General features: G+C 41.0%; 1 protein-coding gene across 3 annotated transcripts in view; it reads left to right on the top strand.

The window, feature by feature from the left end:
• The first annotated feature begins 15,874 nt into the window (after nt 1-15,874).
• VAV2 (vav guanine nucleotide exchange factor 2) overlaps nt 15,875-23,507 on the top strand; it is a 462,307-nt gene continuing 454,674 nt past the window's right edge. Inside the window, exon 1 of one of the 3 annotated variants that reach the window (XM_072632889.1) lies at nt 15,875-16,902. In XM_072632889.1, the coding sequence (XP_072488990.1) occupies nt 16,699-16,902 (204 nt within the window). In that variant the 5' untranslated portion in view covers nt 15,875-16,698. The remainder of the gene's footprint in view (nt 16,903-23,507) is intronic. The other 2 variants (XM_072632887.1, XM_072632888.1) reach the window with 2 other exon arrangements.

The raw sequence follows: 23,507 nt of genomic DNA, 5'->3' as shown, positions 1-23,507 counted from the left end.
GCTAAGTACTTTTGGCTTCCCAGAAATCATTTTTATCATAAGATACAACAAAGGAAAAACAAACCAAGGGGAGCTAATGATCCCAATCATCAAATTGAAAGAACAACAGAAGACACCCCTGTTACATAGCCCCCAAAGCCATCTGTTCTTCCTGGCTATGCACTTGACCCTTCTGATACCTTTGTTTCTGAATACCTAAATTGTCTGCCAACGATTGTCCTGGAAAGACAACTGTTTAGAATAGCAGCATAAATCAGACACAAATTGGGCAAGTGCCAGAAATTGCAAAATGTTTTTCAATTTCCAAAGCTACTCTTTGTACCTTTCAGTTGGAAAGATACTTAGTGGTTCTGTTACTTCTTAGTCAATTATTTTCCATCTTAACTTCAAGATACATAATCACACTGAATTTAATGTATGCAATGACATCCTTGCTTTCTTCAGTATAAGAATGTCTGCCACGAATGCCCTCTTCCAGTGCTCTTCATGACATAAAGATGACTCATAGTTCTTTAGAAAAATTTTTTTTTAGAGAATCATACAACTTTAGAGGTGGAAGATAAGCAATACAAGTATATCAAAACTTTTGGGATATAGCAACAACAATCCTTAGAGGAAAAATTATAACTCTAAAGACTTTTGGCAATAAAGGAGAAAAAGAAAAGATTAATGAATTGAGTATGTGATATTAAAAAAAAAATCTAGAAAAGCAACAAAGCACAAACCCCTAAACAAACAAAATAGACATTTTGAAAATCAAAGAAGAAATAAACACAACTGAAAACAAAAACCACTGAGTTTGTAAATAAAACTGGGAACTATTTTTAAAAGACCAATAAAACCAACAAACAATTTGATTTTTAAAAACAGGGAAAACCAAATTGCCAAAATTAAAAAATTAAAACAAAAAAAGAAATTAAGAAATTGGTAGAAACTGTGTTTGCCTAACTATATTCCAAGAAAACCAATAAAATAAATCAAGAAATACTTTCAAAAAAATACAAAAGTATAAAATACCAAAACCAAAAGTATGGGACAAGAAATCAAGAATGTAAATAACCTAATCATAGAAAGAAGAATCAAGTGAGTGATAAACTCTCAACAGAAAAAAAACCCTCTAGACCCAGATATATTTACAAATGCATTCTACCAAGTAATCAAAGAAAAATTGATTCCAATAATACATAAATTTCTTTAAAAAATAGAGGAAGCGGGGGCAGAGCCAAGATGGAGGAGTAGAAAGACGCATATACACATAGCTTCGAACCCACAACCCATAGAACATAGGTAAAAAGGAACTCACGGCGAATTCTGGAGTAGTAGAGGCCACAGCACAGTGGAGCAAAGGAGATTTCTGTTCCAGAGGGACCTGCAAACCTCTCACAAAAGGTCTGTCCTTCTGCGGACGCGGAGCCCAGCCCAGCCCTGCTGTGGCCGCGGCACCGAGAGGAGCAGATCTGAGCGGGCTTTGGGGACGGGATCTCCAGCGGCCATGTGGGTTCCTCCACCCACAGGTGACGGGGGTCAGTGAGAGGGTCTTCTTGGTGGGTCGAGAGGGGAGTGGGGTGCCCCCATGACTTGGGCCCCCTCGGGAGGCAGTAGCTGACGCAGCGGCAGACCAGGGCTCCCCAAGCAGGCAGGAGCCTGGATCCATTGTTGAAGGTCTCTGTATAAACCCCCTGAGGGAACTGAGCCCGAGAGACGGCCCTGCCCTGACCTGAGTACCTGAACTTAATCTCACACTGAAGAGCAGCCCCGCCCCTGTGGAAGCCCTGAGGCTGAGAAGCAGCATTAGAATCTCAGATCCCAAGCTCTGGCTGGGAAGATCAGGAGGCGAGGTGGGTGTGAGGAGAATATTCAGAGGTCAAGTCACTGGCTGGGAAAATGCCTAGAAAAGGGAAAAGAAATAAGACTATAGAAGGTTACTTTCTGGGTGAACAGGCATCTCCTCCGTTCCCTTCTGATGAGGAAGAACAATGCTTACCATCAGGCAAAGACATAGAAGTCAAGGCCTCTGTATCCCAAACATCCAGACTAAATATTCTGTGGGCTCAGGCCATGGAAGAGCTCAAAAAGGATTTTGAAAATCAACTTAGAGAGGTGGAGGAAAAGCTGGGAAGGGAAATGAGAGATATGCAGTCAAAGCATGAACAGCAGGTCAGCACCCTGCTAAAGGAGACCCAAAAAAATGCTGAAGAAAATAACAACTTGAAAAACAGGCTAACTCAATTGGCAAAAGAGGTTCAAAAAGCCAATGAGGAGAAGAAGGTTTTCAAAAGCAGAATTAGCCAAATGGAAAAGGAACTTCAAAAGCTCACTGAAGAAAATAGTTCTTTAAAAATTAGAATGGAACAGATGGAGGCTAATGACTTTATGAGAAACCAAGAAATCACAAAACAAAACCAAAAGAATGAAAAAATGGAAGATAATGTGAAATATCTCATTGGAAAAACAACTGACCTGGAAAATAGATCCAGGAGAGACAATTTAAAAATTATGGGACTACCTGAAAACCATGATCAAAAAAAGAGCCTAGATATCATCTTTCATGAAATTATCAAGGAAAACTGACCTGAGATTCTAGAACCAGAGGGCAAAATAAATATTCAAGGAATCCACAGAATACTGCCTGAAAGAGATCCAAAAAGAGAAACTCCTAGGAACATTGTGGCCAAATTCCAGAGTTCCCAGGTCAAGGAGAAAATATTGCAAGCAGCTAGAAAGAAACAATTCAAGTATTATGGAAATACAATCAGGATAATGCAAGATCTAGCAGCTTCTACATTAAGGGATTGAAGGGCATGGAATAGGATATTCCAGAAGTCAAAGGAACTAAGACTAAAACCAAGAATCACCTACCCAGCAAAACTGAGTATAGTACTTCAGGGGAAAAAATGGTCTTTCAATGAAATTGAGGACTTTCAAGCATTCTTGATGAAAAGACCAGAGCTGAAAAGAAAATTTGACTTTCAAACACAAGAATGAAGAGAAGCATGAAAAGGTGAACAGCAAAGAGAAGTCATAAAGGACTTACTAAAGTTGAACTGTTTACATTCCTACATGGAAAGACAATATTTGTAACTCTTGAAACTTTTCAGTATCTGGGTACTGGGAGGGATTACACATGCACACATGCACACACACACACACACACACACACATAGAGACAGAGTGCACAGAGTGAATTGAAGAGGATGGGATCATATCTTAAAAAAATGAAATCAAGCAGTGAGAGAAATATATTGGGAGGAGAAAGGGAGAAATGGAATGGGGCAAATTATCTCTCATAAAAGAGGCAAGCAAAAGACTTATTAGTGGAGGGATAAAAAGGGGAGGTGAGAGAAAAACATGAAGTTTACTTTCATCACATCCCACTAAAGGAAGGAATAAAATGCACACTGATTTTGGTATGAAAACCTATCTTACAATACAGGAAAGTGGGGGATAAGGGGATAAGCAGGGTGGGGGGAATGATGGAAGGGAGGGCATGGGGAGGAGGGAGCAATTTGAGGTCGACACTCACGGGGAGGGACAGGATCAAAAGAGAATAGAAGTAATGGGGGACAGGATAGGATGGAGGGAAATATAGTCAGTCTTATACAACACAACTATTATGGAAGTCATTTGCAAAACTACACAGATTTGGCCTATATTGAATTGCTTGCCTTCCAAAGGGAAGGGGTGGGGAGGGAGAGAGGTAAAGAAGTTGGAACTCAAAGTGTTAGGAACAACTGTCGAGTAATGTTCTTGCCACTAGGAAATAAGAAATACAGGTAAAGGGGTATAGAAAGTTATCTGGCCCTACAGGACAAAAGAGAAGATGGAGACAAGGGCAGAGAGGGATGACAGAAGAGAGAGCAGATTGGTGATAGGGGCAAGTAGAATGCTTGGTGTTTGGGGGGGAGGGGACAAAAGGGGAGAAAATTTGGAACCCAAAATTTTGTTAAAATGAATGTCAAATAAATAAATTAAAAAAAAATAGAGGAAGTGTCTTATCAATATTGTTCTATTAAACAAGTTTGTTCCTGATATCAAAACAAGGAAAAGATAAATCAGGGAAAGGAAATTTTAGACCAATATTTATAACTAACGTTGATGCGGAAATGTTAAATAAAATATTAGCAAAGAGGTTATAGCAATACATTCAAAAGGTTATTCACACTCAGCTGGTTGGATTTATACCAAGAATTCAAGAAAGTTCAAACTGAGAAAAATTATAGATATAATTGTCCATATTACAAAAATAAACATAAGCAAAAATAAACATTACAGTTATATTAATAGGCATAGAAAAATATTTTAACAAAATATACTTATTTGTGTTAAAAAGAACTAAAAAACAAAGGAATTAATAGATCTTTCATTAATATAGTATACTATCTATCTAAATAATGAGCTAACATTCTATTTTTTGGAGAACTACTAGAGACCTTTCCAATAAGATCAGTGGTAAGGCAAAGGTTGCTACTGTTGCCACTACTGTTTTACATAGTTGTTCAGTTGCTGACTAAAAGAACAAGATGGTGAAATTGTGAGAATAAACAAAGGAAGAAAAGAAAGAAAATTTTCAGTGTATGCCTATAATATTATGGTTTACTTAGTGAACCTTAGAGATTTAACTGAAAATTTTAGAAAAACAATCGACAACTTTAGTACCGTATAGGATATAAAAATAAAAATAGGGATAGGACTAGATCTATTTTTTTTATTAGTATAGGAAATACCTACCAATGAAGATTCTTCACCTTCTCTGCAACTTAAAGTCTTAGCATGTTGCCTACAGTACAAGCTAAATGGCTTTTCCAAAATCATACAGTGAAGTCAGAGGCTAGACTTGAACCCAGGATTTCTTGACTTCAAGGCCAGCTCTGTATTCATTCTTTCATGTCCTAAACTCACAAAAGCCATCAGCCTTTTAGTATATTCATTTTAAAAAATTCTAAACAATTGGAAGAGACAGAAAATGTAATTCATTCAAAGTAACTAGAATGTAGAAAATATCTGGGTGTTAACCTACTCTGACACACTTAGAATGTATCAAGTCAACTTCAAAATCAGATATAAGGGAAGATAAATAATTAGAGATATTAATTGTTCATATTTGAGCCATGCTAATATAATAAAAGTGACACTAAAAAATTCATTAACAGACTTAAATACATACCAACGAATCTACCATGGAGTTTCTTTATAAAATAGATAAAATAATAACAAGATTCACAAGAAGAAACAAAATATCAAGAATCTCAAGTAATATAATAGGGGGAGGGAATGAGAATGAAGAGTGACTAGCAAGGCCATATACTAAAAAGTAGCAAACGTTAAAACTATTTGTTCCTGGTTTAAAGCATATAAACTTTAATAAATAAAGTGGACTAGTTAAATAAGATGTGGAAGCAATCAAACATTGTAACATAATGCTCAATAAACCCAAGGATACCAACTTCAGGGCTAAGGACTCCTTAGTGGACAAAAACTTCTGAAGAAAATGGAAAGAAGTGTGGCTGAAATTAGATTTAGACCAATATCTCACATCGTATGTCACTACAAGTCTCATATAGATATAAGGCAAAATATAGAAGGTCACAGTAAAAGTTAGATGAGAGGGGAGGATGTACTTATTACAGCTTTTGATAAGGGATAAAATGATTATTTAATATTTTCCCCTAATTACATGTAAAAACAATTTTAACTTTTTTTTTCTTTCAAATTTGAGCTCCACATTCCCTCCTTTCCTTCCTTTTCCCCTCACTGAGAAGGCAAGCAATTTGACATAGGTTATACATGTATAGTTATGCAAAACACATTTCCACATAAGTCATTCTGTGAAAGAAAACAGACAAAAAAAGAAACAAGAAAAAGAAAGAAAGTAAAGAAAAAGTACCTTTGATCTGCATTCAGGTTCTACCAGCTTTTTCCTTGGACACGCACAGCACCTTTCATCCTAAATCCTATAGAATTTTCTTGGGTATTGCTGAGAATAGCAAAATTATTCATAGTAGATCATCACACAATATTGCTGTTGCTATGTACAGTGTTCTCCTGGTTCTGCTCATTTCACTTTTCATCAGTTCAAGTAAGTCTTTCCATGTTTTTCTGAGTGCATCCTGCTCATCATTTCTTAAAACACAATAATATTCCATCACAATCATATACAAAAACTTATTCAACTATTCCCCACTTGGTGTACATGCCCTCATTTTCCAAAGGGGATAAAATTCTCAACCAAACAAGGGATGAATATAATCATACGAGACAATTTCAAATACATAAAATTGAAAACTTTTTGCACAAGTAAAAGCAATACAGTTAGAATGAAAAGGGAAATTGTTTACTGGGAAAAAAAATTTTTGCATCACCTGTTTTCCTGAAAGACATCTAATATTCAAGATAAAATGGGAATTAATGCCACTACATAATAATAAGAGCCATTTCCCAATAAATAAGTGGTTAAAGATGTGAACAATTTATTTTCAAATAAAGAAATGCAACCTATCAACAACATATGAAAAATGCTTCAAATCACTAACAGTAAGGGAAGTAGAAATTGAAACAAATCTAAGTTTCCATATTATATTTTTCATATTATCAGAGATGACAAAAAAGAAAAGTGATAATTCTTGGAGGGACTGTGGAAAACATGTACAATATTGCATAGTAGAGGGAACTGTGAATGATACTACCAGCATGGAAAGCAATTTGGAGCTATATCCCAAAATTCAATAAAGTGTCCTTATTCTTTGATCCAGCATAATACTATTCGGCAGATACTCCAAAAAGGTCAAAGACATAGGGAAAGGACCCACATGAATAAAAAAATATTTATACTAGTATTTTTTGTTGTAGCAAAGACCTGGAAACAAAGTGGCTGCCATTAATTGAGAAATGACTGAAAAAAAATTATATTGAATGAATATAACGGAATATTATTGTGCCATAAGAAATGTCAAATATTATATACTCAGGAAAATCTGGAAGACTTGTTTTGATCTGATACAAAATGAAATGAGCAGAACCAGAACAACAATTTTTTTTTGATGACTATAGTATACAAGAAAAATTTGTGAAAGATTCCAGAGCCCTGACTAAAGCAATGATGGGTCAAACCTTCAGAAAACTGGTGAATATTATTAATTATTATGTTGTAGCATGATCAGATGAAATCATTTTATTTGATAGTTTTGTTTAATTGTTTTGCTTGATTCTACAGAATGGATCAGTTGAGTGGCTCAGGGCAAGTCTTTAGATATTTTTCTATTTTCTCAGTGATGACTGTGATGCAAAGATAAAAGGCATTAATAAAATACATTTTAAAATATCATTCCAATTTCTTCATTTTTAAAAAAGAAGTATATTATTGGTGTTTTTTTTTTAAGTATTGCTATCACTTCCCAAGGTCATATTACATGTATAACTAGGGGCAATCACTGCCTCTACAGCCTCCATTTGTTCTCTTTAAAATGAATTACATTGGATATCTGTCCCTGGAGTCAGGAGGACCTGAATTCAAATCCAGTCTCAGAGACACTTACTAGCTGTGTGAACTTGGAAAAGTCACCTGACCCTGTTCACCTCAGTTTCCTTATTTGTAAAATGAGCTGGAAAAGGAAATGGCAGCCCACTCCAGTATCTTTGCCATGAAAACCACAAATGGGGTCATAGAGAGTCAGGCACAGCTGAACAACTAGTCAATGGGTTGCCTCATTCCACATCTATAGAATCTCATCTCTCTGTGGAAAGAATGACGGTATGCTTCCCCATTAGCTTTCTTGTAACCTGGGGTTCTTGAAAATTTCGTCCACTGAATAAAAGTTCTGATTTGTCTTGTACTTTCTATTTACATTTTTGGTTTACACTAATAGCTTCGTTGGTGTGGAGAGATCTAAAGTCACTCTACTGGCATAGGTTAGCAGTTCCCTTGCGTATAGGGCTTCAGAGAGCTGCCAGGATCACTGAGAGATTAAACAACTAGTCACAGGGTTAATGTGTCAGAGACAGGGCTTGAATCCATATCTTTCTGATTCCAAAGCTGTCCTTCTTCCATACTGCCTTTCTGACTTGGCAGCTTTTTATAAAGCTGGTAAGGAACAGGTGGTATGTCTGCCATAGTTCATTTTTGGAGAGTCTCACCACCAAAGGCTGATTTTTTTTTAAACCACAGCAGTTCATGACTCTCCACTAAGTAGGGAGAGAGTAATCTACCTTGGTAAATGGATTTTTCACAAAGATGAATTCATAGCTACTTGAAGCACTTAAGAACTATATGTATACTTAGGGAATATATATGCTCATGAAACATGATCACCCTTTCTCACAATGATGATGTACAGTATAATGGTGAACACCTTGACTTAGAAGGTCAACGTTTTGGGTTCTAGTGCTGGTTCTACCATCATGTGTCTAGATTTTTCCATTTATCCAATGATAATAGTACCTATCTCAGATGTCAGATGTAACCATGGATATGAAAAAGTTTTGTTTGTTTTTATTTTTTAAATAGAAATTCTATATGTGTGTAACCTCATATAGAACGTTTCATCCCTCAGGCCTGGGATATTCTCTCCTCTTTTCTCTGCTTTTTGGATCTAGTTTCATTATAGGCTCAGCTAGCATGCCACCTCTACTGAGAGACCTTCCTCCCTAGTAGTCAGTGTTTCCCTACAAAAAAGTAGCCTGGATTTACTTTATATATAGATATTCTTTATTTGCTTATGTTTGTGCATGTTCTTTTTCCCCAGTAGAATTTAAGAGAGGACTATGATAACTGAAAAGAGAGAGAAAACATGGTTGATTAACTCTTCCTTTGCTTGCTCTCTCTGCCAAGAGCAGTGACCCTTGTGTTGGAAACAAAAAAACCAAAAATAATGGATAGGGAAATGACACCTATGCTTACTGAGGAGACAGTATGGGAGCATCATGCTGTCCCCCACCAGCTTCCATCCCTGGCTTTCCTGGCTTCTTTTAAATTCTTTTAAGTTGCAGCTAAAATCTCAACTTCTGCAGGAAGTCTTTCCTGCTGTCTCTTCTTTCTACTGCATTCCCTCTGTTGATTATTTCCAATGAATCCTGTGAATGGTTGGTTGTACATTGTCTTCTCATTAGACTGTTTGCTTCCTGAGGACAAGAACTCTCTTTTGCCTTTCTTTGTATCCCTAGCAAGGCACAGGCACCGAGCCGTTGTACTGATCTCATTGTTGTATGCCTGTGAAACATGGACAGTCTACCAGCTACCAGTGCCATGCCAGGAAACTGAATCATTACCATTTGAACTGTCTTAGGAGGATTCTGAGGATCACCTGGCAGGATAAGGTACCAGACACTGAAGTCCCTGCTTAAGCTGAACTGCCAAGCATTCAGACTATGCTTCAGAGAGCACAACTCTGATGGGCTGGCTACATTGCTCAAATGCTAAATGTACACTTGCCAAAAAGACTATTTTATGGAGAACTTGCATGGGGCAGGTGATCACACAGTGGTCAGAAGAAGCGATACAAGGATACTCTCAAGGTTTCTCTCAAGAACTTTGGATTTGATTGAGGGACATGGGAGACAGTGGCACAGGACCGCTCAGCATGGCGTGCCCACATCAGAAAGTGTGCTGTGTTCTATGAGCAAAGCAGAATTGAAACAGAACAAAGGAAATATAGGATGCACAAATTTGGAGTAACCACTCCAAATGTTCACACGGACTCTCTGTGCCAACCTGTGGTAGAGCATTCCGAGCTCATATTGGTCTGATCAGCCATAGTTGTACACAATGAAACTTCCCTTTATCATGGTGATGTCATTTGGGTCCTCTTTGAGAATAAAGGAGAACAACCAAGCAACCAGCAAGTGATACAGTGACTGGCACATAGTAGGCACTTAATAAATGTTAATTGACTGACACCTACTTGCCCTACATAAATTTGTCACCTGACACAGATTGTATATATATCCTTGGGTGCTGGAAAAACTGGCAGATTTGATTGCTGAGCTACTTTAAGTGAGATTTGAAAGATCCTGTAGAATGGGACAGATACATCAGAACTGGAAACTTGAAGAATAAGCATCAAGCATGCATTAAGAACCTACTATGGGCTAGGCACTAGGCACATCTCATTCGAACCTCACACCGATACTGGGTGGCAGGTGCTATTATCCTCACTTTACAGTTGAGGCAAAGGTCAAATGACTTCCTCAGGGTTCCACAGTCATGAGCTTTCTGAGGAAGGGTTTGACTTCAGGCTCTATTACTGTAGGTCCAGTGTCCCATCCCCTGCAATGCCCAACTGCTTTGGACTAGAGAAGGGCAAATGTTCTAATTTTGGAAAAAAAGGAATCAAAGAGTCTGAAAACTGTGGGATATGCCAGTGAGTTTAGCTTTGATTCCTGCAAAAATTCTAGAACAGATGATTTAAAAAATGGTTACTTAATTTCTAGAAAGGGAAGCAGTGATTACAAAGAGCCACCATGACTCCATCAAGGAAGGGCAGGTCATACCAGGCTAGCTTGGTTTCTTTTTTAGACAGTTACTAAATTAGTAGATCAGGAAAATGTTGCAGATACAATTTACCTAGATTTTGCTAAAGCATTTGATAAAGTATCTCATATTATTCTAATGGAAAAGCTGAAGAGATATAGACTAGAGGAAAATCCACTTAGATGAATTCCAAATGGGTCTAATGGCTAGATTCAAAGAGAGATATTGTTCAATGTCCACATGGCAGGAAGTTCCCAGTGAAGGGTCTGTAGGAGAGAAGAGAGTAAACACTTATTAAATGTGTACTGTGTACCAGCCACCATGTTAAGTGTTTTACAAATATCATCCTCACAACAATCTTATGAGATAGGTGATATTATTATCCCCATTTTACAGTTGAAGAAACAGAGGCAGACAGAGTGATTCACCCAGAGTTACACAACCAGTAAATGTTTCAGGCTGGATTTGAAATCAGGCTCTGATTCTAGGTCTGGGTTCTATCTGTCTAGATCTGTGGTTAGCCCTAGGTTGTTTCACATATTTATTGAGGACATAAAGTGAAAAAAAATAGCATACTCCTCTGATTTGCAGTTGATATAAAGCTAGGAGGGATACCTCTACACTGCATGACAGTCAGAATATAAAAAAAGTTCTTGAAAGGATAGAACAGAAGTTCTTAACCTTTCCTAAGTCATGGACCCCTTTGGCAATCTAATAAAGTCTATATACCATTCTCAGAAGAATAATTTTTTAAAAATTCATGATAGAAGAATATGCTAAATAAATTTCAGTTAGAGGGTAGTAAAAGTAAAGATTAAGCTTTTTTATTTTCCTCATCCAAATTCAAGGATCCCTGGGATCCAGGGAGGGATTCCAGTTTAACCCCCTCCCAGACTAAAGTATTTAACTGTAGAATGAAGATGGTAAAATTGGATAGGAATACCTGTAAAGTTTTATTTTGGAATTCAAAATATTGACTTCACAAAGTACAGGATGGGGAAGGCATAGTTATGAGGTAGTTTGAAACAACTGTGGAAGGTAATGCAAACTCAACATGAGTCAGCAGTGTGATTCAGCCCTCAAAGAAGGTAATAGAATCACAGTTACATTAGGGAAGGTCTATCTTCCAGGAATATGGAAGTGACAGTCTCTCTACACTTTGTCATTGTCATACCACATCTCTGGTACTGAGTTCAGATTTGGTCTTCACAGCTTGAGAAAGACATTGATTAGGTACCAGAGGGAACCAGGAGAGGGGAAATAAAGGATTTTTCACAGGCAGAAGAGATGACTCAGGGTGGAAAGTGATAGCTGAATTCAAATAGTTGAAGAATTGTTATGATAAAGAGGAATTAGATTCATTTAATTTATCCAGAGGGCAGAACCAGAAGCAATGAGTATGAACTGGGAATAGTCCAATTTACATTTGATTTCAGGGAAATCTTCCTAAGAAGTAGAGCTGTCTAGAAGTGAAATGGATGGCTTTGTGACTTGGTGGCTTTTTCTTCCTTAGAAACCTTTAAGCAAAACCTGGAGGACCTCTTAGGCAGGCACTTCTCAGTTGGGATTTCCTTGGGTATGGGTTGGACTAAATAGCCACTGAGGTCACTTTAAGTTTTGTGATTCTAATTAACTCCTTGTTTTATTTTTTCTCAGCACCTACTACAGCACCTAGAACACATTTAATAAATGGTTGCTAAAGAGAAATGGAATAAAGGCTTATGGTTCTGTTCATTGATTTATTCAACAATCATTTTTATTAAATGTCTATTACATACCAGACCCTTTGCTAGGTGTTGAGGGGAAAAAAGAAATGATATAAAAATGAGACCATCCTTGCTCTTGAGGAGCTTATACTCTACAGGAGAAGAGAGAGGTAGGAAATAATATGTGCTCAGATCAATACCAACTATGTATTTATCAAATATATAATATATTCTGGAGAGGGACAGAGAATGAGTCTGACCCTAAAAGTGATTCTTAGAATTTAAGACCTGAATATCTGACTTGCCTAGGGTCACACAGCTAGAAAGTATCTGGGGTTGGATTTGAACTGAGGTCCTGCTGACTCCAGGGCTGGTACTTTATCTACTTCGACACCTAGCTGCCCCTATGACTTATTTTCAAAGCTCATTCTCTGATTCCAGACTACAAAATCACTACATGCCCTCCCTAGGATGTAAAACCTGCAGTGTTTGCCATTTCACTGTTGGCTTTCTGGGCACTGTGATTCCCACTATTAAAAATGATCATTCAGTCTTTAAAAATGAAGACTTATAGTATGTTTCTTTGTTTCTTTCTTAGTGTTATCCTCTCAGAAATGAACAGCTGAGCAACATCCCAGTTCCAACACAAAGCATTTAGAGAGTGGGAGGAAAGATAGATTCATTCTCTGCCTTTAGTGCCCAATAGGGGGCAGCAGATCAATGCTTGCTTTATTGGTGGAAAGTTCATGGTTTTTTTCTCTACTAACATTGCCAGCCTCTGTCTGTGTTCACAGCAGCATGGAGGGAGTTAGGGGCCCAGGGAGGAAGCATAAGAAATAAACTGTCTGAATCTCCCCAAAGCTTGTGGCTTAATGAGAAGCTACTTGTTACCATGGACACACACCAGGTCAGAGTGTTGAAGGGAAAAAAAAACCCGGCAAAGCAGAAATATGGGCAGAGACATTTCTTCCTTCCTCTTTCTTCATTCATTCAACCAACAAATATTTATTGAACACAGATCCTTAGCCCAGCACTAGGCTTATACTTTGAGAGAGACTCCTTGCCCTCTAGATATTTATATTCTCACTGGGGAGATGAAACTAATATACATTAAAATAATTATCAAACAATTGGGACAGACATTTTGGATGGTATTGGGGGAAATGTTGGCTTAGCTCTGACACTATTCAACTGTGTGAGCTTGGGTAAGTAGGCCTCAGTTTTCTCATCTGTATAATAAAGAGATTCTTTGAATTTGGCACTTAATGTCTATTCCAGTACCAACCAACATATTTTAAGGTCTTTCCCATTTCTAACATTGTATGTTTTTTATTCTAAGGTTCTTTCCAGCACTGATATTCTATGTTTTGGGGGCCTTTTCAACTCTGACTTCATAGATTCTAATCTAGCCAATTATCTAGGGCTAATGAGTTAGTGTGTCAAGGAGAGAATGCCTTTGCCTGCTGGGAACTTTGCATACCCATGGCCCTTTTCTATGTAGGCATTTTTGTGGATGATGTCTAGAACTGATCTCCATAGGTAAACTGTGTCGTGCTAGGGCTCAAAGCCATTGTAATCACTGGCATGGCTATGTAGGAGCAAAATAACATTTTTTTTTTTTGTAAGGAAGCTGACACATTCCAGCGTTAGCTGCTAAGATGAGTGAAGTCACGTTTTATTCAGATCCATTTTTATTCCTGTCAAGTTGTGTTGGGGAGGGGAGGAAACTGGTCCCTTTATGGACTCTGGGATTTAAAAAATTCTCTCTATTTTCCCGAACACCTCAAACCCATCAAGGATCAGCCTTTAAGTGTGTAGAATTCCAGATCTCTCCACAAAGTTGACTCATTCTTTCTATGGTTCCCAGAGAACCCTAGTCAACTGAAAGAAACACACACATACCTGCGTGCATGCACATGCGCGCGCACACACACACACACACACACACACACACACACACACACACACACACACACACCTGATGCCTTTCACTTAGTAGGTGCTCAGAAAATGTTTGCTGAAAGGAATCTCATCATCCAGAAGGAATCATAGATTTCCATAAACAATATCCCCTTAAGATGTCAGTTTTCTACTTTCTGCTTGAATACCTCCAGTAATAGAAAACTCACTACCCAAGAAGGCAACTCATTTCCTTTTTTGACAATTCAGTTATTAGGAAGCTTTCCCTTTATACTGAGTTTAATACCTTTGTTCAAGGTTGAAATTAAAATGTACAGAAAAGGAAACCTACTAACTGGATATTTCTAACCCCATAAAAATAAAACCCAGGTTAGGATTCTCAGGCTCTAATGAGCATTTCACTATAATGGAAAAACATTTGGATTCCAGTTTAGGTTCTGACACTGTGTGATTTAGGGAAATCATTTCCCCTCCATGAGTTGCCTTTTTCTCATCTGTATAATGAGGTTATATACTGATAAATTGGCTTACTTCATGGAGTTGTGAAAAAAGTGCTTTGTAAACCTTAAAATGTCACATAATTGTGAGCTGTTGTAATTATCATTAGATACTTCAAGCATTATCATTTAATAACATTTAGTAAATTCCTTTCCTAGTCAGGCTGCTTGTGAGGAAACTTGCTGCCTCAGTTTCCCTGTGAAGAGATCCGTGCTGAGAAGCTCTTTTCCTCAACCACTCTCCTCCCGTCCAACACTGACACATACCGGCAGAGAGAAACTGAAGATGTGCGCAATGAGTTAACCGAGCTAAGGGGGCTGAAATCTAGTATCCTGCTCAGGCTAAACTGCAGCGTGGGTGGAGGTGAAGCTGTGTCCCTGGGCTGGGGACCAACTCAAAGGGAACTGCCGCAGTTCCATTTCCTCTTTCGTGTTTCCACATTTCACATTTATTCCATCCAAGATGCCAGCGTTCGCAAACGGGAGGAAGGGCAGGGAGCGCCAGAAGTAGCGGGCATCTGGGAGGGGGATTCCCAACCTTTGCTCCAAGGAGGAAGAGGAGAAAGGGAGAGAGAGTAACCTTCGTACAAAGAGCAGGCCGATTCGACCCCCTCCTCCTCCGCGTCCCAAACCTCGGCTAAGAGTGGTGCCAAGAGAGGCATTCTTGTGAGGGACCCTGGTCTTTAGGAGCATTCGAGACAGGGCCCAAGAGGGGCCAGGAAAGACGAGGGGCAGGGTCCGGGGAGGTGTCATGACAGTCCAACCTCCCTCCTCCCTTCTTTGCAGAGCATCTCTAGACGGGTCGTACACAGGCTCAAACCTCTTGTAACTTTCTCTCTTTGCTAGGAAAACCGGAGACCAGAAGGAGGGAGAGAAGGAGGGAGGTGAAGAAAAGAGAGGGAGGAGCTCCGTGCGCGCGCCCGCTGGAGGGTGAGAGGAGAGGAAGGGAGCGCGCTCTCTCCAGGCGGCCGGGCGCGCGTTCTCTTCCGCGCCGGTTCTCCGGGAACGCGTAGCCTTGCTCTCGCTCCAGCTGTAGTTAGTCTGCACCTCGGCGCCGGAGAGGAGCAGAGCGGAGCCGAGCGGACGGGAGAACTGAGCACGGGACGCGAGAGGAGCGGCGCGGAGCAGAGTCTGGGGCAGCCGGAGAAGAAAGTCGAGCCACCTTCCCCCCGGAGCCAGCGCTGGGGCGCGGGGAGAGCGAGCCAGCCGGGCAAACAAAGGAGCAGCAGCCGGCGGCGGCGGGGGGCTGCCGGGCGGGCACGGGGAGAGGGAGGACGGGACTCTTTGTCTTCTGGAGGGGACACTTCTAGAGGGAGCGCTGCACCGAGGGGCCGCCCGGAGCCGCAACTGTGTGCGCCTCGGCCGGCCAGGCGGGCAGAGAATGCGGCGCTCTTGGCCGGTCCCGGAGCTCAGCGCGCCCCGGACAGCAGCGGGCGCAGGCAGCTGAACCTTCCCTCCAGCCCCAGACTTGTGTGTGTGAAGGGAGGACCCGGCTTGGGCCGAAGAGTCTGGGCACTTTTTCTTCCCCTTTCCTAACCCCAGCTTAGGGCTGGGAGGCTTGAGCTTCCCGCGCCAGAGGGGTTGGACACACGTGGAGACCTCGGGGGACGCGACCCTGGGGTGGTGCGGAGGGAGAGTGGTCGGCTCTGCCAAGTGTGCTGCCTCCAGGGAACTCCCCTGGATCGCCTCGCCCCTCGCCCACAGGCAGCGCCTGGGCTTGAAGCCTCTCCGCCCCGGAGGAGATCGACTGGGGGCGGATGCTGGTGGGGAAAAGCTGAGGCACTTTGCGGTAGGAGAAAGTCTCCTGGAAAAGAGAGAGGTTCGAGAATCAGACACCTACCCTCCTACCCCCCTACGCCCTATCCCCTGTCCCTTCTCTCTCCTTTCTTAGGGGACAGCCCGGAGTTCAGGAGATATGAGCCGGGTTATGTGCACTTTCCCTTCCCCGGGCCCAGGAGGTTCGTCTTGAGCCCCAAGCTGAGCAGAGCCGGACTCTGAAGCGTTGCACCCGTGGGAGCGGACACTGACTCTATTGCGTTCCCTCGACTCCGGGCTCTGGGTCAGAGGAAGTGGGAGCCGGCTGGCTTCGGTGGGCCCGTCGGGCGCAGCCACCATGGAGGAGTGGCGGCAGTGCGGCCGCTGGCTCATTGACTGCAAGGTCCTGCCCCCCAACCACAGGGTAGTGTGGCCCTCGGCCGTGGTCTTCGACCTGGCCCAGGCACTGAGGGATGGAGTGCTCTTGTGTCAGCTGCTACACAACCTCTCACCTGGATCTATAGACCTCAAAGACATCAATTTCAGGCCACAGATGTCACAGGTAAGTGGCTTTGGGCCTGGGGAGGTGGAATTGGAAAGAGATTTAGACCTGAAAGGAATTTTGTAGACCTTGCAGTCCCACCCTCTCATTTTACAGATGGGGAAATGGAGCCTCCAAGAGGTTAAGTGACCTGCCTGTGGTCACACAGCTCAGCGACAGAGAAAGACTTTTAGATTATCGATTTCTCTTTCCTTCTTCCCCCCACCACTCCTGGGTCCCAACCTTTTCTCCTTTATCCCATTTCATAGATAAGCATAAAATGGGAGTGAGAAATAGAAGATGGGGCTTCTAATTCTCAGGCTGTCCTGCTAGTTCCCCTAATTCAGAGGTCAAGAGGTGATTAGCCTCAAGCGTCCCTGACCCGGCTGAACCATGCATGGCTAAATTGGAGAGAAACTAGAGAGCAGCGAAGGAGAAAAGGAATAGAGGGACCGGGATTTTCATGTCACTGACAGTTGTCTGGGCCCTCCCTTAGCCCCACCCCTAGTTTGCGGATCTCAGCTCTAACTCCTCCTCTCCTTCTTCCTGAATGGACCTTGCCTTCAAGAATTGGATTGGTTTTGCTTTTTTAAACAAATGAACTTTATTAAGGAAGAGTCATTTCAGGATAGTGACGGAAAAGTTGGCACCATTATTCTAAGAACAGATCTTCTGCCTGCTTATAATTGATCTGGAAGGGTGGAGGCCCTTTACAACTATCCTTTTATCTCCAGCTATTCCCCCCCCCCCCCCCCATTCCCTGGGAGTGCCTTATTACAGTTCTCTGGTAGCAGTGTTTAAAAATATTGTCGTTTTTTTACCTGGTAACTTAGTGGTTGTATAAACAAACAGGCAATTTTCTAGCCTTGCTGGGCAAGCTGTTTGAAGTATCTGTGGCAGAAAGTGTTTATTTTTAAGGGCCAAAGTTTACAGAACCATAGAAATTAGGGCTAGGGTGTTGTGTTTAGTGAGAAATAACGTTGTTGGTTTTGATACACAACCTTGTCATAGTTTAAAATGCCACAGGTGCGGGGCAAGGGACACCTATTAGGGTCTTGTTTTTTTTTTTACTTTCAGCCTTGCTAATATAGAGAGACTTTTGGTCAAGAGACAAAGGAAGTTAAATTTATTCTTTAAAGGCATTGGTCTGCTCTCCTCTGCCTTTCTTTTTCTTTTCAAGATAATAAAGGACGACTTTCCAGTAAACAGTTATTGTTGTTCAGCAGCGTCTATGAGTCTATGTCTATGGACAAAATCCATGAGGTTTTCTTGGCAAAGATGCTGGTTTGCCATTTCTTTCTCTAGTGTGTCCCCATTTTACAGATGAGGAACTGAGGAAAATAGGGGTTAAATGACTTGCCCAGCCTCACACATCTAATAAGTGTCTTCTGTTGGATTTGAAGTCAGATCTTCCTGATTTTGGCCCAGCACTCTATCCACTGTACTACCTAGCTGCCCCAGTATACAGTAGTCACCTTACATGTGGGGCAAGTAGGTGGCACGGTGAATAGAATGCCAGTCCTGGAGTCAGAAAGATTCATTTTCCTGAATTCAAATTGAACCTCAGACACTTACTATTGGGTGACCCGGGGTAGGTCACTTAACCCTGTTTTCCTCACTTTTCTCAATCTGTAAAAAGAGCTGGAGAAGGGACTGGCAAGCCATTCCAGTATCTTTGCCAAGAAAACCCCAAATGGGGTCTTGAAGTCTGACACAACTGAACCACAACAATTGCAACATCTTAAGTGTCCTGGAGTAAATTCTTTTTTTGACGAAAATTGTGTTTTTTGCTTCTTGAAAGAGACAATTCTGCTCATAGAAAGTGGCACCTTTCAGTTCTTATTGTCAACTGACTTTCACCAGATGTTTCTTTAACACTATTGACAGCCTTTTCTGGATTGATCAGGAACAGGATGTGTTTTTCTTGGCATAAGGTGGTCCCAGTGAGGAAATCTCCCCTCCCAGTACAGAATGGCATCTTCTCAGGAACCCTTGTTTCAGAGAGAGTTGTCTATAGTAGTGATGTCAAATTCAGATAGAAATGGTGTTCACTAACCCAGCAGTCAGCACATTGACTTAGAAAAACACATGAACATTTTCTGTATTCTATTGTGTTTTTATTTAGTTTGTTAAATATAAGTGTCCGAGCTTGACATCTCTCATTTAGAGCACCAACAGGTTAACTGGATGGTCCGGTGTAACATAACCAGGATGTTTCAGAGGTAAGACTTGAATACTTGAATCTAGGTCTTCCTGACCCTGAGGCCAGCTCTCTGTCCATTGTGTAGTGCTGCCTTGTAAAATCTTAATTGTGTATGTGCTACCTTTCTTAAGAAGACAGTAAAGCCAACTCTGCAACCCCCCTAGGGAAAAGGAAAAAGCTATCTTTTACATCTGTCTTGGGTAGGTGGAGCAACATGAATGTGCACACTCTCTGGCTTTGGTGCTTGCTACCTCTGGAATTCAGGGACCCCGGTTTGGTTGGCATCATCTATTTCTATCTCATCAATGTGGAGATTTCCTCTCATCTTTCATGAGTGGTTCTTGTCCCTGTAGAAGTCCTTCATATGAGATCTGCCCAACCTTCTGGAGACTGCCTTCTGAATCTCTCAGTGAAATCTTTCTTCTATTATGGTTAATAATTAGTCAATTAATTTTCCTTATAAATGAGGTAGGGATACAAAGAGGCCTTCAGTATCCTGTGTACCCAAATCTTATTCCACTAATTTTCTAATTGCAGTGCCAGCTTTGGGAGGGGGGGAATGTCTTTCCTTCCAAATTGCATAGTAGCTGAAAAAAATATTATTCATGATTGCATTTGAAAATGCAAAGCTCAGAATTGAGATGAGTCATTGATTCCTGCTGTCCATATTCCCCATTCTTCCCCACCCCCCTACCAAGCAGTGTGTGCTGAATGAATTTCTGATACTGTCTTTTTATTGATGGGCATAAGCAACTGGATTTACCAAATCTTTCCAAATGCCCTTTGCTACTTTGACCTTTTCAGTTGAAGAAGCTTGAGCAAATAATACTGCCTTGTACTGCCACAGCATCTATCTCAAAGAAGCTCAGCTTTCTGCCAGCCTTCTTATCAAGTCCCTGGGGAGGAGTGATAGAGGTCATGCCCATCTTAGGAAGGTTCTAAAGTTCAGGGCAGTCAGTCAGTAAATATTTATTAAGCACCTACTTCTACATGCCAGGCACTGCGCTAAATGTTGGGGTTACAAAGAAAGGCAAAAGACAGTCCTTGATCTCTAGGAGCTCACAATCTAGTGAGGGAGGCAACATGCAAAGAACAAACTATAGGGATAAACTGGGACTAATCAGCTGAAAGAAGGCACTAGAATTAAAGGGGACTGGTCCAAAGTCATACAATCAAGAGCAAAAGTAAGGTTAGGGATTATCTCTATCCTGAGGGGGAAGAGGGGAGAAAGATGATTTCTAATGCTAGAATGAAAGGCATTCTCTTATCTTAACCGAAAGACAGGATTTTCCCCTGGGGGCACCTTTTATTCAAAGCCAGGAAATGCCTGCTGGAACCCAATTAAGATTGGCCTGTCAGCTCCCCTTGCTGTGCTGTTGTTTAGAGGTTATACCATAGCTTTCTCCTTGACTCTTTGCCCCTTGAAGATCCTCACCTGAAAGCGCCTGGGCATTGTTGGGGGCGAATTTAATGGTCATTCTGGTTAATTGATGGAGCCCTCCCTACTCTCCTTCCCTTCTTCCCTGCTCCTAGAAGGCAGCTCAGTCTGGTTTTTGAACTTTCACTCCATTTCTGAAACTCAGTACAGCTGAGCTAGGAATTGTAACAATTCTATAATCAACTTCTGTGCTGTGGCAGGCCAAGAAGAGCCCTTCTCCTGCTCCATACTTCACTCTACTGATTTTTATATCAGTATCTGGAAGAAGGCACTGGAAGAGAAATAAATAACTGTCCACTACCATGGCAGAGGACAGCAATGAAAAGCAGGAAATTTCTATGCTCCCTATATTTGTTCAACAAACATTTACTTAAATGATCACTTACCATGTGCTCAGTTTCATGAGCACTGCCTTAGGTGCTCTGGGCAGTGTCAGTGGAAAGGATTTGGGAGATCTAACCCTAGCCCTTCCTTTTAACTCCTTGTGACTTTATGTCGTTATTTAGTCCCTTTAGTCATGTCTGACTCTTCATGATCCCATTTGGAGTTTTCTTATCAATGATACTGGAATGATTCTTCTCTACCTCATTTTACAGATGAGGGAAACTGAGGCAAAATAGGGCTAAGTGATTTGCACAGGATCACACAGCTGGTAAAATGTTTGGGGTCACATTTAAACTCTGGAAGATGAATCTTTCTGATTCTAAGCCTAGAGTCTATCCACTGCACCACCTAGCTACCCTTTATGACTTTATACAAATCCCTTTTCTTTTCTGAGCCTCTGTTTTCACATCTGTAAAAGGGTGGAAGGAGGGTGGAGTAAGAGTATACAATCTCTTCTCTAGTTCAGACATTCTTTGTTTTAAGGGCTTTTCCAGCTTTTTGACAGTCTGGTTCAGTAAACTTTAGACAGTTCCTTTTCTCAGAGAGCTTATCATTATTATGTGCATATGTGTATTTATAAATAATGAAAAAATAATAGTGGAACTTAGAGGTGCTAACATAAGATTCAGGAAACTATACTAAGTATCTTTCAGTAATTCTCCTTTCTCCTTTTTAAAGCAACTTAATTGACTCATTTGAAAGCTTCTTGGGCTGCAAATTGGGAGGGAAAAATTGGTGTTTCATGTTTCCACGTGATACCTCTCAGTTAATCCTCCCCGTCTGCAGGCAGTGCTGTTCCCTGAAATCTTTAGATGCCTCACAGGTGAGTAACTATAACTGTCAGTTAGCAGACTGTGGAGTTCCAGTGCCAGCCTGTACACACCAGACAGTTGTCTTACTCACCAATTTCCTCATAATTAAAGAGGAAAGTTTCCTGCCTCCATCACTGCTTAGATTTCCCAGTAGTTTCCCAGGTGTGCTGTCCTGACAGTATTGAGATTTGATGCCTCAACCTCATTTTGTTCCCACTGGTTTTCCTCTCATAATTGCTCCCATAAGCATTTTACACTAGTTTATCACCTTTAAAACCAGGATTTGTAGTGAATGAGGAGCCTTCATCTGGCCTCACACATTCTTCCCCCCTTCTTCAAGCTTAAATCCATATTGACTATTGTCTTGAAGGAGTTCAGGTTAATATTTCAAAGTATCTCACCTGATGGGCCTGAAGTAGCTCAATACAATAATAAGTATGTATTTATCCCATTAAGTTCAGTACATTTATTAAATATCTACTAAGTGAAAGGTTCTATACTATACCCTTAGAGAGGTACAAAAATAAATGAGGCTTAATCTCAGTCCTTTGTACTATACGGAGCTTGCTATTTCTTGGGAGAACACAACATATAGAGATGTTGCACATCTGGAGTGTTGCACTTGGCCTGGTGAGCAGAGATACGAGAGAAATCAGACAGAGAGTCGAATCCCTCTCCCCTAGGACCTTGTTGAATTGGCTAACTGTTTCAATTCTCCCTTCACAATTCCCCTTAAATAATAATAATAATAGTCAACGTTTATATAGCACTTACTATGTTCTAGGCACTGTGCTAAGTGCCTAACAATTATCATCTTATTTGATCCTCATAACAACCCTGGGAGGAAGTTGCTAGTATCATCTCCATTTGACAGATGAGGAAACTGAGGCAACCAGGTTACATGACTTGCCCAGGGTCACTGAGCTAGTAAGTATCTGAGACCTGATTAGAATTCATGCCATCCTAACTATAGACCAGATCCTCCATCTGCTGTGTCACCTAGCTGCCTCTACCACCATACCTCTCCTTGAATGAATTTTATTGAATTAAATAGCTGGTAGGAAACTGATTCCAAAGGCAAGGAGTGAGAGCTACCATGAACAGCTTAGGTTGAGGGTCAGTTGACAATTGATTCTCAGAGTGCTCCTCTGCTATTCATATGTGCTTTATGTTTTTTCTGATCACTTTCATGTATGAGATCTCCTTCAATCTTCACAGTATCCCCTGTGAGGTTAAATAAGCCATCTCACTGAAAGATGGGAAGACTTGAGTCCCAAGGATATGAAATGGCTTGCCCCATTATTAACACAGTAGTAACTGGAATTAGAGCCCAGGTCTCTTGACCTCCAGTTCAGGGCCTTTGATTTGGCAAATAAATAAGGAGGAGCAAATGAATTGTTTGACTTGGAGGCCCCAAAGGACTAGGTTCTCTCACGATTTTGAAAGCTTTATCTATGGGACTCAATGAGCAAAGCTGCCATCATCTAGAAGTTGCTGGCAACCTTTCAAGTTTCCTGCCACCTTTTATCAGTGTTCTCCAGTTATCTCAAATCTGATTATCAGATAAAGCATTTGTTGAGTATACTATGCCAGACCCTGTGATAAGTTCTGGGCATACAAATACAGTCAAGAAAGCTAGTGATTGCTCTCAAGGAGCTTACAGATAGTACACAAAACAGAGATAGAAAGGGGGAGGGTGTGTCTTAGGTGGTACAGTGTGGCTTTGGCCTAAAATTGGCATGGAGGTTTGGGTTAGGGCAAGATGAGGTAAAAGTTTCCCTCTCAGAGT

This window comes from Notamacropus eugenii, chromosome 1 (assembly GCF_028372415.1).
Source record: "Notamacropus eugenii isolate mMacEug1 chromosome 1, mMacEug1.pri_v2, whole genome shotgun sequence".
NCBI classification, from domain to species: domain Eukaryota; kingdom Metazoa; phylum Chordata; class Mammalia; order Diprotodontia; family Macropodidae; genus Notamacropus; species Notamacropus eugenii.
The sequence above is the reverse complement of the archived record's forward strand: the minus strand, read 5'-3'. Positions and strand labels throughout refer to the sequence as shown.